At 69.6% G+C, this 12,693-nt stretch overlaps 2 protein-coding genes across 2 annotated transcripts in view; both read right to left on the minus strand.

Moving 5' to 3' along the window:
- SPATA2L (spermatogenesis associated 2 like) overlaps positions 1–87 on the minus strand; it is a 1,862-nt gene extending 1,775 nt beyond the window's left edge. Inside the window, exon 1 of the mRNA XM_044427837.1 lies at positions 63–87. The gene's annotated coding sequence lies outside the window, so the exon portion shown is untranslated. The remainder of the gene's footprint in view (positions 1–62) is intronic.
- A 3,618-nt stretch (positions 88–3,705) lies between these two features.
- On the minus strand, positions 3,706–11,593 carry VPS9D1 (VPS9 domain containing 1). Its single transcript, XM_044428097.1, has 15 exons — positions 11,351–11,593; positions 10,814–10,886; positions 9,770–9,862; positions 9,466–9,625; positions 9,227–9,338; positions 8,858–8,920; positions 8,612–8,664; positions 8,417–8,504; positions 8,088–8,173; positions 7,324–7,829; positions 6,451–6,580; positions 5,985–6,193; positions 5,253–5,337; positions 4,605–4,709; positions 3,706–3,901 (listed from the first exon to the last, which is right to left on the minus strand). The coding sequence occupies exons 1-15, from the start codon at positions 11,591–11,593 to the stop codon at positions 3,808–3,810; spliced, it is 2,100 nt and encodes a 699-aa protein (XP_044284032.1). The 3' UTR covers positions 3,706–3,807.
- Positions 11,594–12,693: the final 1,100 nt, after the last annotated feature.

Here is a 12,693-nt window from a genome sequence, read left to right on the forward strand (position 1 = left end):
CGCCCCTCCCCGCCCCTCCCCTCCCCCGGGCCGCCGGGGATCCGAGCCCGCGCGCCGCTCACCTGCCGGCGCCCGCTCGCCCGCTCGCCCCCGCCGCTTCCGGCTCCCCTTGGCCACGCCCCCAAGGAGTGACGCCACGCCGCCGGCTCGGTTAACCGCTTCGCTGCCGCAGCGCCTCTCGCGCAAGGCCTGCGCTCGCGCGGAAAGGCGCTCCGGCTCCGCCCCTGCACCTGCGGGCGCTGCCCGGCTTGCCACGGGAGGGCGCTAACCGGCGCGCAGGCGGAAGGCCGCCGCTCGCTTGCCTGCCTGCCTGCCTGCCTGCCTGGCGCTAGGCGGGGTAGTGCCAGGCGGGGAGCCCGGGCAGCCCGCTTGCGAGGAAACAAAAGACAAATCGTTGCAAATTTGCTCCAGTGCGGGACACGACTGTCACACTCGGCCGGGGAGAGGAAAGGAGGGGACAGGTTCAGGGGGAGCATCCCAGGAAAGCAGGCAAATCCTCCCACATTTGGGACGAATGGGAGCCCTCTCCGTACAGGCACCGTTGCCGGCAAGGGCGTTAGCAGTGCCGGGGGGTGGGGGCGTGAAGAGCACGGTCCTAACCCCTCCTGGAAAGGGGCTTCTCCCATTTGTGGGGTGAGTTTCCTTTCCTTTCCTTTCCCTTCCCTCCCCACACGTAGGGCACTCGCACTTCCCAAGAATCGCCCCTGAAGAGCCAGGTCAATCGCCTCAGGTACGAAGATGAGCCGGCCCCCATGAAGATGCGGGATGCAAGCGATGTCGGAACTCAGCCCTGAAGTCATGCCAGCAACGCCAAGCCACGCGCCCCCCATGAAGGGGTCGCTTGCCTGGCGTGGCCAGAGAGCCCCTGTCTACAAAGCCGGCCTCGTGGAGAAGGGCTAATCCGCTACTGGACTCAGGCTTCCCCATGAAGGGGAAACGCGCCTGTATGAGCTAAAGACACTGTCACCCCTTGAAGGGGCTCTGGCCGGGATTCGGGAGGAATTCTCGCTGAACTCGGCCGTCCCATGAGGAGGCGGCCTGCCGGGCATGACTAGAGCTGCACTGAGTTGTCCCATAGAGGGGACCCTTCCCTGCCCTGCAGAGCCATCCCCGCTAGGGGGGGCTGGCCCGCCTTGGCAATAATGCCGAGGCCCGCTAGACTGCGAGGAGCCATGTCCTTCCCACTGCATGAGGAAGCCGCTTTTCCCCCCGCAGTGAGCCTCCATCCACGTGTTTTCCAGCCACAAAGTCCTCCTCCGTCACTGTTGAACGGAAGGCTCTTCATGCCACCCCACGAAGAGGCGGTCTCGGGCCGAGCCCCGCGGCCGGTGCCTTTAAGGCCAGCCGAGGCGCCGTGGTGGGAAGGAAGCACACAATATGGCGGCTTCCCTGCTGGCCTCAGTGGGGGAATCTTTAGCGCGGCACACGGGGACCGCCGGTAAGAGACGGAAGTCCGTACAGGAGGTGCCGCCGATGCTCTCCCAGATGCGCCGTGCACGCCGAGCGCCCTTGTGGTGGATTGGGCCGGCCGGACGTCAATCACCCCGACCAATAGAGTCCAGAAGGCTAGAGCGCCCAACGCGCCGCCTTTCCTCCTCCTTGGAGGGCGGGCTGCGAAGCGGCTCGTAGCACCGGATGGACCCTCGCTCGGCTGATCCCATCATTTCAGTTCCGGCTCTCGAGCTGGTCGCTTTTGGTTCCTCTCGCGAGTCGCCCGGGGAGCCCGCGGGCTGCAGAGCGGCGGATCAGCGCGATACACACAGACGGGCCGCGCGGGTTTCCGGGATGCGCGTGTCGGGGAGCACGTGCAGACGCCGCGGGACCTCGAAGCGGGCGGCAGACGGGGAAAGCGCCGGGACCAGGGCGTGCAGCCACCGCCGAGCAGCCCAGGAAAGGAAAGCCGAGGACGCCCGCGGTCGCCTCTTCCCTTGGACAGGCAGGCATCCGACAGGGCAGCAACCAACAGGTGAAGGCTCCCACCGCTCCAGGCAGCAACACGGCTGCCTGCTCAACCCCCGTCTTGCAACAGTCGCCCTCGCTTTACTTTATCATGATATTTAACTGTGTTATGTTTTATCTGATGTTATTTGATTGGTATTTTTATTGTAACGGCCAGCCAGAGCGTGCACGCTGATGGGCGGCTCTTCGATAAATTCAGTCCATAAATAAGGCACGTTGAAGGCTGCAGCAGTAGCAGACAAATGACAATCCGGCAACCTTCCTTTCTTTCATCACTGGAGAGGAGGGGGCGCCATGGGCAGCTCTTGGAGAGAGGAGGAATTGCGGGGAAGGGCGCTGGAGGGGAGCGGGAGCGGGCTGCACCCTGGGCCAGATCCTGCTGCCCGCGGCGGGTGCTGGGCTGCGGCTGCCACCCGGCCTTCAGAGCAGGCCCACGACTCGCTCCCTGCGGCCCCCCCCCCGTCCCCTCTGAGGCACAAGCGGCAGGCCAGCTTCTCCGTGAGGTGGGGTGGCGGCCCACCATGGGGGTCAAGCACGACCTTGGGCAGGTTGGTTGCTTGGTCCCCCCCCCCATCGCTGCTCGTGTCTACCTGCATCAAGGGGCTGTGGGGGGGCCCTTCCACACCATCCGGCACGTGGAGAGCCAGCCGCAGACCGCCAGTTGGCCCCCTGAATCAAAAGATCCTGCCGTATCTAGCATGCCGGCCTGTCCCAAGAGGGTCTTTCCAAGCTGGCCTGAAGCCCGAGAGGATTCCTGGAGGCACCTGCAGCCCCCCCCCCCCCGCCCCGCAATGACTACAACAACCAGGCAGGCAGGAGTGTTTATTGTGGAACAGCCTTGGAGTGCTAAGCCGGGCAAGGGCCGAGGAGAGCCGGCAGTGGGGCCGAGGGCCTTGGAGTGGCCGGGGGGGCACGAGAAGGCTGCGCCGAGCAGCCAAGAGGCCTCCGTGCCTTGCGGCTCGAGGGCGTCCCACCAGCCCCCTTGCCAGAAGCCCCTCCACAGCACTGGCCCTCGTGCCACGCACCCCACACCCCCTGTCCTTCCCCACCCGCCCTGCCAGGACGCCCTCCAGACTGGGGCAGGCAGCACCCGCTGAGACCCAGAGGCCCCACTGGGCGTCTCCTGCTGCGGACGGCCAGCCTGCCGGGCACGTCCCCCCTCTGGCTCAGCTGCAGCGCTTGAGCAGCCCTGGCGGATCCCTGCGCACTCGCCCCGAGAGCCCGCATGCCACCCTTCGCTCGGCCCCGGGATCGTACGCAGTACGCTGGGGAAAGCCGGCAAGAACAAGACACACTCTCCTCTCGGTGAGGTCTGTCCGTTCGTCTCCAGGCACGGCAAGACACCCGTGGGCACCTCCGCCTGGCCCTGGAGCCCGCCCGAGCCCCGTCTGGGGCGCTGGGACTGGGCAGAGCGCCGCCCTCACCCTCCCCGTCACGAGCGGGGAAACAGTTCCACAGTTAAAATTCCAGCAGAGCTTTTGAGCCAGGGCCTCGCGGGTATGTGCCCCTGGCCCACGTGGCAAGAACGGGGGCCCTGCAGGCACAGCAGGGCCGGAGGTCAAGGGGGCCCCTGCCGGGACCGCCCCCCAAGCCGCTCCGGGGAGCTCTTTCCAACAAGCACGCTGCAGGTGCCGGCGGCGAGGGGGAAGCGCAGCTCCTCGCGGAGAGGCTGGGGGGCGGCCTTCCCTCTCCCCCCAGGGAGGAATATTGCACAGATGGGGGGACGGGGGTGAGGCCCGATCAGCAGGTTTCTTTTCGGCAGGCGGGGAAAGGCGGCGGCGGCGGGTGTGCGGCTGCGTCTCGCCTGGCGCTCCCGCGGGAGGGAGGCCCGGGGCCCCCGGAGCTCGGCTACTTCTGCCGGACGGGCCCCTTCAGCGATTCCACGTAGGAGAGCGCGCTCTGGAGAGACGTCAGGCAGTAGCCCTCCTCCCCGATCAGGTACCTGCGGGGACACGAGGGGCGGCCGTCAGCCTCCGGAGAGAGGCCGGGCCGGGGCGCTCCCGAGAGAGAGGCCGCAGGGGACGCTCGGTCTGGCACACAGGACACCGGCACGGACGGGCGCTGCGGCTTCCTCACAGCTGGGGCCCCAGAGGGTGCTGCTGGCTGGGGATAATAGGAACTGTGGTGCAGCAGAGCTCCAGGGCTGCCGGGGGGAGAGTGCAGTATAGCAAGGAACGGGCGGAACAAACGCTTCTCTCTGCCAGGGAATTCGAGACTCCCGGGCAAGTCCGTCCCCCGGCAGGAGATCCGGGACAAGCAAGGTGACCCCCCCCCCCCCGCTGGACCTGCGTGTAAGCTCATGGCGCTGCCCCCTCCAGGGCGCGGCGAGGGCCCTTCGCTTCAGTCGTGCTGAAAAAGGGAGCCGGGCGGCAAGGCCCCCAGCCTCTCACTGCGGCAGCGAGCGGCTGAGCTTGCGGGGCAACGGGCAGGGTGGCTTGGAGAAAGCCCCCCGTTCTGAGGCCCCCGAGCGGCGTGGAGAAAGCTCTCCCAGCCAGAGCACTTCGTCCAGGGTCTCGGTCCTCAAGGCAAACGCAGGCCGGCGAGGGAGCGCGTGGCGGGTCCGAAGGCGCTGCCCCAGCCCGCTTCCCGCGAAGGGAGGACCACAAGGGCCGGCCTCGGAGGCTGCGCGCAGGGCCCGTTCTCACCCCTCGTGGATGAACTCCTCCAGGGCGGCACACTCCGAGACCAGCTGGGGCAGGTTGCTCTTCAGGACCACGTAGGACAGGATCGGGAGCAGGTCGTCGGCCCCTCTGTGCAGCGGGGGAGCAGAGAAGGCAGGCTGGGGGGCCGGGCCCGGGGGGCTGCTCTGGTTCGGCACACCCGGCCCACCGCGTGAGGTGGCAGAGTGGCCGCAGAGGGGCCCAAAATCCGCCCCAGAGGCACAGCTGTGCCTGGGCACCCCTGCGGGGAGGGGGAGGGGCAGGGGCATCGTGGGCAAAGCCCCCCTGCACGGGGCACAGGCACCCCCGCCGGGAAGGAGCAGGTGTGCCGGCCAGAGGGGCCACGTGGGGGTGAAGACCGGCAGAAGGGCTGCCCCCTTCCACCATAGGGTCCTAAAGGCCGCAGCCCCCCCCCCCAGCGCACACAAAAGCCCCCTGTATGCCAGGTCCCCCCCCGCCCGTTCCCACCCAGGGATCCAGAGGGGCTCGGGGGCAAGCCAGCCAGCAAAGCAGCGGCCCAAGGCCTTGGTGCGCAGCGGGGGCCGCAGGCAGCCCGCAAGCCCCCCTGCCCCAAACGCCGTTGCCTGCCGCACCCCACACTGGCCGCCCTCTGTGGCGCTCGCACACACTCACATGGCAGCCGGTGCCGGCTGGGGCGCCCCCTCTCGGCCCCCACAGTACTCCTCGCCGCACTCGCAGATGACGCGCAGCGTCCGCACTGCAGGGCGGGAAAGGCGAGCACTGACAGCCGCCCCCGTGCGCCCCGAGCCCCCGGCCACGTCCCCCGGCCCCGTCCTTCCCGGCTGATCCTCCGCAGGGGGTCACCACCCCAGGACGAGCCCCAGCGGAGGCTCCAGGCACGGGCTGGCCGAGGGCTTCCTGCGGGGACCCCATCGTTCCCTCCGTGGGTATTCTGGGGGTGGGGAACACGGAAGGCTGCCAGAGGGGGACCCCAGGAAGCCCTCGGCCAGCCCGTGCTTGGAGCCTCTGCTGGGGCTCGTCCTGGGGTGGTGACCCCCTGCGGAGGATGGGGCAAGGGGGTCGCCTCGTCACACGGCACTCCCGCTCAGCGCGGTTCACACCGGCCTCCTTCCCAGCTTGCTCGCCAGATGTAATACAGACAGGCGGCCCGTTAAGTATGCCACCCTTCGAGATCCGGCTAGCAGCCCTTTCCCCTGGCTGCTGGGAGGTGTAGTCCCACACCCAGAGGGCCTCAGGCCGCCTCCCTGCCAGGAGGGCTGTGCCGCGGCCGGCCGGCCGGTCCCCCGAAGGAGCCGGCCGCGGGGTCAGGCAGGCTGCAAGGCCAGGAGGGAACGCGCCTCCCCAGGGCGCCTCCCGGGGTCCCCGCTCCGTCCGGCGACTCACCGCTGCACTCCAGCTTCTTCTGCGGGCAACTGCCCAGGGGAAGCAGCGCGAGCTCCTGCACGGCGGCGCAGTAGGGATAGGACCCCGTCCCCCGGGGCTGCCCCCCCTGCGGCAGCAGCTTGGCAGAGATGCCGAAGTCGGCGGGGGACAGGTGGCCGTGCAGCTCCATGTTCCTGGCCAGGGTGGCCTCCCGCGTCCTGTAGACACCCCTGGAGCGGGCGAGAGGGCAGAGGGCGGGAGAGGGGCCGCTGGGACCCCCGGCCGGGAGCCGACCGCGAGAGCCAGCTTCCCCGCTCCGGTGCCTGCACAGCTTTGGCCAGGATCCGGGGACAAGCCACCGGGCTGAGCGGCTCCGACCCCGAGCCCTTCCGTGCGGCCGCAGGGCTGGGGCTGCTGCATGGGGCGTGCATTCCCGAGGGATTCCCGGAGGAGCCCCGCTTCTGCCAGCAGCGGCGGGCGCCCTTACCTGTACACGGCCAGGAGCGGAGCCCAGAGCGGGGCGAAGAAGGCCTCCTCCAGGCAGGCCACGCACTGGTCCTTGGCGGCCGCCGAGCCGAGGCTCTCGAAGGCCAGCAGGGTCAGGGAGCTGAGGCTGTCTGGGGAGAGGGCGGAGGCGGCTTGGGAGGGGCAGGGAGCCCTTGGGGCGGCGCAGGAGGGCGCATGGGGCCGGGCCAGGGCCGGCGGGCAGCAGCGTCCCTGGCCTCCTCTGCCCCGCTGTCAGAACCCCACGGGGGCCACGCACTACCTGGCTTGCGGGAGGCCAGCGGGGGGCAGCACAGCTGTGGGATCCGCTTCCTTGCGGCGCCACAAATTCGGATGGGTCCACACAGGGATCTGGCCGGGGTCTGAGGCCAGCGAGCACGTGCGGTGCAGAGGAGAGGGGCGGGGAAATGCTGGGGGGCAGGTTCTCCAGGGAAAAGGCCCCCCGAGCTTTGCTGCGGGGAACGAACGGTGCTGCCGGGGGATGCGAAGGAACCCGGCTGCCTCTGGTGCCCAGGAAGCTTCCCCAAACAGAGAGCTTGCTCACCCTTTTGACCGGGTGCCCTCCACAGGCGTGGGGCTGCAGCGCCCTCCGGCTGGCCGGGGATGATGGGATCTGCAGCCCCATACCGCTAGAGGCTCCCAGGCTAGAAGCCTGAGCTCTCTCAACCCGGCAAGACTCTGCCGCATTCTTCGCGAGCGCGGCCTGCTGTTTTGGAAGAGCTCCGGAACGCAACACGGGAAGAAAAGCAAAGACGCGAAATCCCGGATCCCCCAGAGCGACTTCCGGGCTTGGGCTCCTCCTTGCACTGCGCGTCCGGTGCCACCCCCAGTTCCCAGCCCCACGGCTGCCCCTCACCGATGGCGTTGTGGATCTCCTTCACGACCGCCTTGAGATGCTCCTGCTGGGAGGGGGCCTCCCGGGGGGGCGGCTCGTGCGGGGGCCCCCCGGCCCAGGCCTCGGAGGCAGACAGGAAGCGCTCGAGGTCCTCGAAGGAGCTCTCTCGGGGGGCGGGCGGGGCGGGGGGCGGCTCCTCCGGGGGCCGGGCCGGCGCCTGGGGGGAGCGTGGGCGGCCCGGGGCCGGGTCCTCGACGAAGGGCGCGGCGGAGACGCTGTGCCGCAGGGTCAGCGCGTCGTTCTCCCGGACGGGGAACATGGAATACAAGCTCTGCGAGGCGCGCAGGCGCCGCCCCTCCGCGGCCGGGAAGGCCTCCGCGTCCAGCGAGGAGGAGAGCGACAGCCCGCGGAGGGCCCTCCCGGCCAGCCGGGCGTCCGCCGTGCCGCGGCTCACAAGCGGGTAGATGCGGCTGTAGACGGCGCACTGCAGCTTCCTCAGCAGCTGGCAGACGGGGTGATCCGCGCAGCTGGAAGGCACGAGGGGCGGTTCGCGAGCCGCGGGGCAGAGGGACCCACCCTGAGCCGCGAGACCGTCTGCGCGGCCCCCCACGCCCCACGCCGGGACCCCACACGTGGCCAGCGACACGCGGAGGCCAGAGGAATGCCGCTGCGGGGGCGTCCGGAGATGCTTCGGGGAGGCGGGCGGGCCAAGCCCTTCCGGCACGGCTCAGTCACGGGCGCCTGCCTGGGGCAAGAGGGAGCACCTGGGGACGGCGGCCGCGTACCTGAGCAGGTGGGAGATGAGCTTGGGCACCAGGGACGGGTCGGGGGGGCTCCTCTTCATCTGGGCCTTCCACACCCTGGGCCACTCCTGGGCGGAAGCCGAGAGCGCGCGGCGTTCGAGGTGGCGCCGGAGCAAGGCGTCCTCCCCGCCTCCCCCCCCCCCGATCCCAAGGCAGGGGCAACCACGCAGCCCGCACGGCCCGATCCGTTTGAGGCCAATGGCGGGAGCCGGCTGCCTGCCCCCCAGCTCCTCGCCCGGCCTCCCTCCCTCCCCCCCTTCTCAAGCCGGCCGCACGCTGCCCGAGCCGGGGGCGCACGCGAGCCCACGCACGTGGTCCTGCTCGTATTCCAGGATGGCGGCATACAGTGCCCGCTGCTGCTGCTCCTCCGCGGTCAGCACGGCGTTGCCGGAGAACCTCCTGCGGACGCAGGCATGGGCCGGTCGGCAGGGAGAAGGCGGCACCTCCCTGGCCCGGCCCACGGGGCAGTGGGACATGCCGGGCACGGCCGCCCGCCCTCCCCTTACCTGTTGGCAGCTTCCTGCAGCCGCAGCCGGCGCTCCTCCATCTTCCTCTGCAGCTGGTGGAGCAGGGTCAAGGCTGCCTGGAAGCGGCTGCTCCCCCCGGCACACCTGGAGCCATGGGGCGGCCCGGTCCCCAGCACCAGCCCCAGGCGCCCCCGGCCCGGTGAGCAGAGTCCTGGCGAGCCCTCACAGCCGCCCCACGAGGGGAGGAAACTCATGCCTTCCCCGCAACGACAGTGGAAAGGATACTGTCTCTTCCCGCGCCTTCGCGATCACCAGGTTCTCCATCATCTGCCGCTGCAGCGAAAGCGTCTGCGGAGCAGAGAGTGGGGCTGAAGCCGGGGGGCGGCTGCCCGAGGGGCCAGAGTGGGGGTGGGGAGGGGATGGGGAGCAGGAGGCCTTCACGGAGGAGGCGCCCCCAAAACCGACTGGCCCTAGTCCCTCCCACAGACGGGAGCATGGTGTGAGTGGCCCTCGGGGCCGATGCGTTCGCCACGCAGAGCGACGCATGGAGGCCCGCAAAGCCGCTGTTCACGGCTGCTCCCGGCCGGCCGGCCACCGTTCCCTCCGCAGGGCTGCCCGGGCCGGACTGGCCCCCCTCCCCAGGGCCCCACTTGCCAGAGAGGTCTTCTGCATGGCCTGGCTGGGATTGAGCCGGGCCAGCCGGGCCTCGTAGGTGGCCTTGAGCTTCTGGTTCTGCAGCGATGCCTCCTCCAGCGGGCTGAGCTCTCTGCGGGAAGCAGCAGCCTTTCAGGGGCTGAGGCCCCTCCACGGCAGCCGGGGGCCGTTGGCAGGCGCCCAGGGAAGGGGGCCCGGACCGCCAGCGCCCCCGGCTCAGCCCCAAGAGCCTCGCTTACTTCTTTGCGCTCTGCACGTCGGTGATCTGCAGCTTCTGGAACATCTCGGGGGGGAGGAACGGCGACAGCTTCCCGCCTTCGTCCGAGAAGACCCTGCGGTGCCGCGAGGCTGGAGCCGGGCCCGGCGCTCCCTCCGGGGACAGCCTGGCCTTTGCTTGGCCTGCATCGGGGCAGGAGGGGGGGACACATGCACAGGCCGGGCCGCCCGATGCCCACTCAAATCCACTGCACCCGCTTCCCGGGCACAGAGGAGGCCACGGGGTGATGGGGGGCCAGAGGAACAGGGGGCACAACCCGCGCTCACCGATTTTGGCAATGCTGCTCTTGGCGCGCTCCAGGCACTGCTCGGCCACCTTCAGCATCTTGGGGGTATCGGACGTCACGGCCCCTCCGTCTGCTGCAGGGAGAGGCAGAGGGTGTGTAGAGCCCGCCGAACAAGGCCTCTCCGGGCTTTCCTCCACCACCCGGCCAGGATCTGCCCCCTGCCTGCTTCCCCTACGGCGGCTTGGGTTTGCCCGTCCCACAAGAAACGCCCCGGGCCCTGCTGCCTCCGATTCTCTCACGGGGCCTGTTTCTTCTGGACCCAATTCGACATTTTGGCAGCTCTTCCTGCTGCCGACAAAGGCGTATCCGTGGCCACCGGGAAAAGAGGCACTGTGGGAGTGGCCCTCCACTCAGAACCCCCCTCTGGACCTCCCTCCTTAACAAACAATCTACATTTAACCAGCTGTCCTAATGATTAACTGCGCTCTGGCTCTTTAAACTCTTTCATTTCTCAATATTTGACATTTGTCTTGTTGCATTTCCTGTTCCTTGGTTTTTGATTGCAAACGGCCCTCTACCCGCTGCAGAGCCAGCAAACTAGCAGGGATTCTTCTCCAGGTACCCTCCGTCTGCGAGAGACTGAGCACCGGATGAATCCTTGGTGTTTGGGCCGAGCTTCACTACTGAAGAGCAGGAGTGGGAGGAAGGGAACTCAGGAAGAGCTGAGCTGGGCAGCCTGAAAGGATCTTCGGGTTCGGAGCAGTCAGAGAGCCAGTCCGCCAGCCCTGCTGAAAGACCGCTTACACGCTTCCTCTCCCCTCCTCATCCTCTTGACCTTGTGCATTACATCCTCCTATATTGTAAGCCCACCGGAAGCAGCCCTCCTGTTTCCAGACTTTCGGGACTGAGAACAGGATAAAGGGGCCATAACTAAAAGAAAAAGCCCCGCTTATCCCACGTAGCAAGCCAGCGGAGACAACGAAGGGGCTCAGCAAAGCGGGGCAGTCCTTCACCTCCGCAAAGACAGGGCTGTCCCGCCACTCACCGTTTATGCCCCCGCTGCGGAAAGGAAACTGAGGCATACCTTTTGCGGCTGCCTCCTCCAGCAGGGCCTGGCAGATGAAGCTGATGCTCTTGAGGTACTCCACGTAGGCCTCCTGCCACACAGAGGGAGACAGCGGGGGCACAGTTTTCAGCAGGACAAGCCCTCCCGAGGCCCCGCGACTGAGTGGCCCGCCCGCCTGCCCCGGGCTGGCCCAAGACTGGAACGCTTGGCCGCAACGCCCGGCCCACCAGGTGCCCCAGCGCCTGGCCGCCGCGGGGGGACGGACGGACTCACGGCACCCCGCAGATGACAGCCGGCACACGCGCGCACATTAGGGACTAGCAGCTTGAAGCAGGCGGCGGCGCGGGAGCGACAGCCTGCGAGGGGCGTGACGGCCGGGAAAGCGGCGCCCGGAGCAGGAGCAGGAGCGGCGCGGGCAGCGCACGGCCCGGCCCGGCCCGGCCCGGCCGGGAATGGGGAGCGCATGGCGGCCGCAGGCGCAGACGGCACGGGGTCCCGCCCCGCCAGCACCGGGCGACGCGCGCGGCGCGCCCACACGTTCGCGGGCGTGCTCACCCGCGGCCGGTCCCCGGCGTCCAGCTCGAGGGCGCCCTTGGCCAGCTTCATGGCGCCCTGCAGCGGCTTCCCCGCGGGCTCCGGGGCGGCGGCGGCCGCCGCCGAGTCGGCCATGGCTGGCCCGGAACCTTCCCGGCCTGCCGCGCGGCTGGGCCGGACGAGTTGGAGCGGCGGCACCCGGGCAGCTGAGGCCGGAGGGAGGCGGGGCTCCTGCCAGGCGGCGGGCGCCTCCCGCTCTGCCATTGGCCGGCCGCGGGAGGGCGGGCTAGCGCCGGCCGGGCCGCCCTGCGCTCTTTCGGGGGCGGCCTCCAGGAGCGGCGCGGCTCCTCCCCGCCTGCCGCGGGCGCGTGACCCTGGCCAGACCCGCGGCGCCCCGGGCGGCGGGCACTGCGCGCGCCCCCGCCCGGCGCGTCCGCGGGAATGCATGCGAGGCGCCGCCGCGCCGCGCTGCGCGCCTCCCGTAGCAGCCGCGTCCTCCGGGACGACATGCCCGCCTGCCGTCCCAGGCGGCTGCCGCCCGGGTGTTCTGCACTCACCCGGGCCTGACCACAGCGGCCCTGCGGCCTGGGGCTGATGTGCACTGAAGTCCGGAGCATCTGCCCGGCTCCAGGTTGGGGAAAGCGCGTTCACACGTCCGCTGCAAAACGCTCTGCTCCCGACCCCGGGCGTGCGCCAAGTGCGTGCAAACCGCCGCGCTTCTTGTGCCTGCCACTGACCCTTTCTGTGGAGCGAGGTGGCAGCGTCCAGATGTTTTGGCCGACAGCTCCCATCATGCCTCACCCCTGCTGTGTCGACTGCGGCTGATGGGAATTGCAGGCCTCCACAGCGGAGAGGCGACAAGTGGCTCAGTCGCCCTGGACCCCACGGGAATCCCTCCAGGGCGTGCGGGTGACAGAGGTCCCGGCCTCCTCCGCCGCCTCCTGGGCGCCCTCCTCCTGCGCAGCGACGGCTGGCGGCCCCCGACTGGCGGCGGGACACCGGCCTTTCCGCCGCAGGCCTTACGTTTCCCCTGCGAGCTCCTTGGAAAGCGCCACCTCCATCCTGCCGCTCTTGCTGGCAGGCGTGCTGCCGCCGCCTCGCCAGCTGCCCTAGCAGGGGTCGGGGCAGTTAATGGCGGGAGCCCCATCATGGGATGCGTCAGCCTCATGGCGGCTCTCCTCGGGCTGCCATCGGAGGCTTGCTGGCGGCCGACCAGAGGCAGGGACTTGTCGGGGGTGGCCCCGCTTCGTGCGAGCCGGCCTGGCTGCCGCTCTGCTGGGTCTCCCGCCAGCAGCGCAGGCGGCCCCACTCGCCGGCGTGGCGGGCGACGTACTTTCCCCCGGACGCGCGCCCGCTTGTCTCCG

The sequence above is a fragment of the Varanus komodoensis genome, unplaced genomic scaffold (genome assembly GCF_004798865.1).
Source record: "Varanus komodoensis strain SLA01 unplaced genomic scaffold, ASM479886v1 scaffold19, whole genome shotgun sequence".
Lineage (NCBI taxonomy): Eukaryota > Metazoa > Chordata > Lepidosauria > Squamata > Varanidae > Varanus > Varanus komodoensis.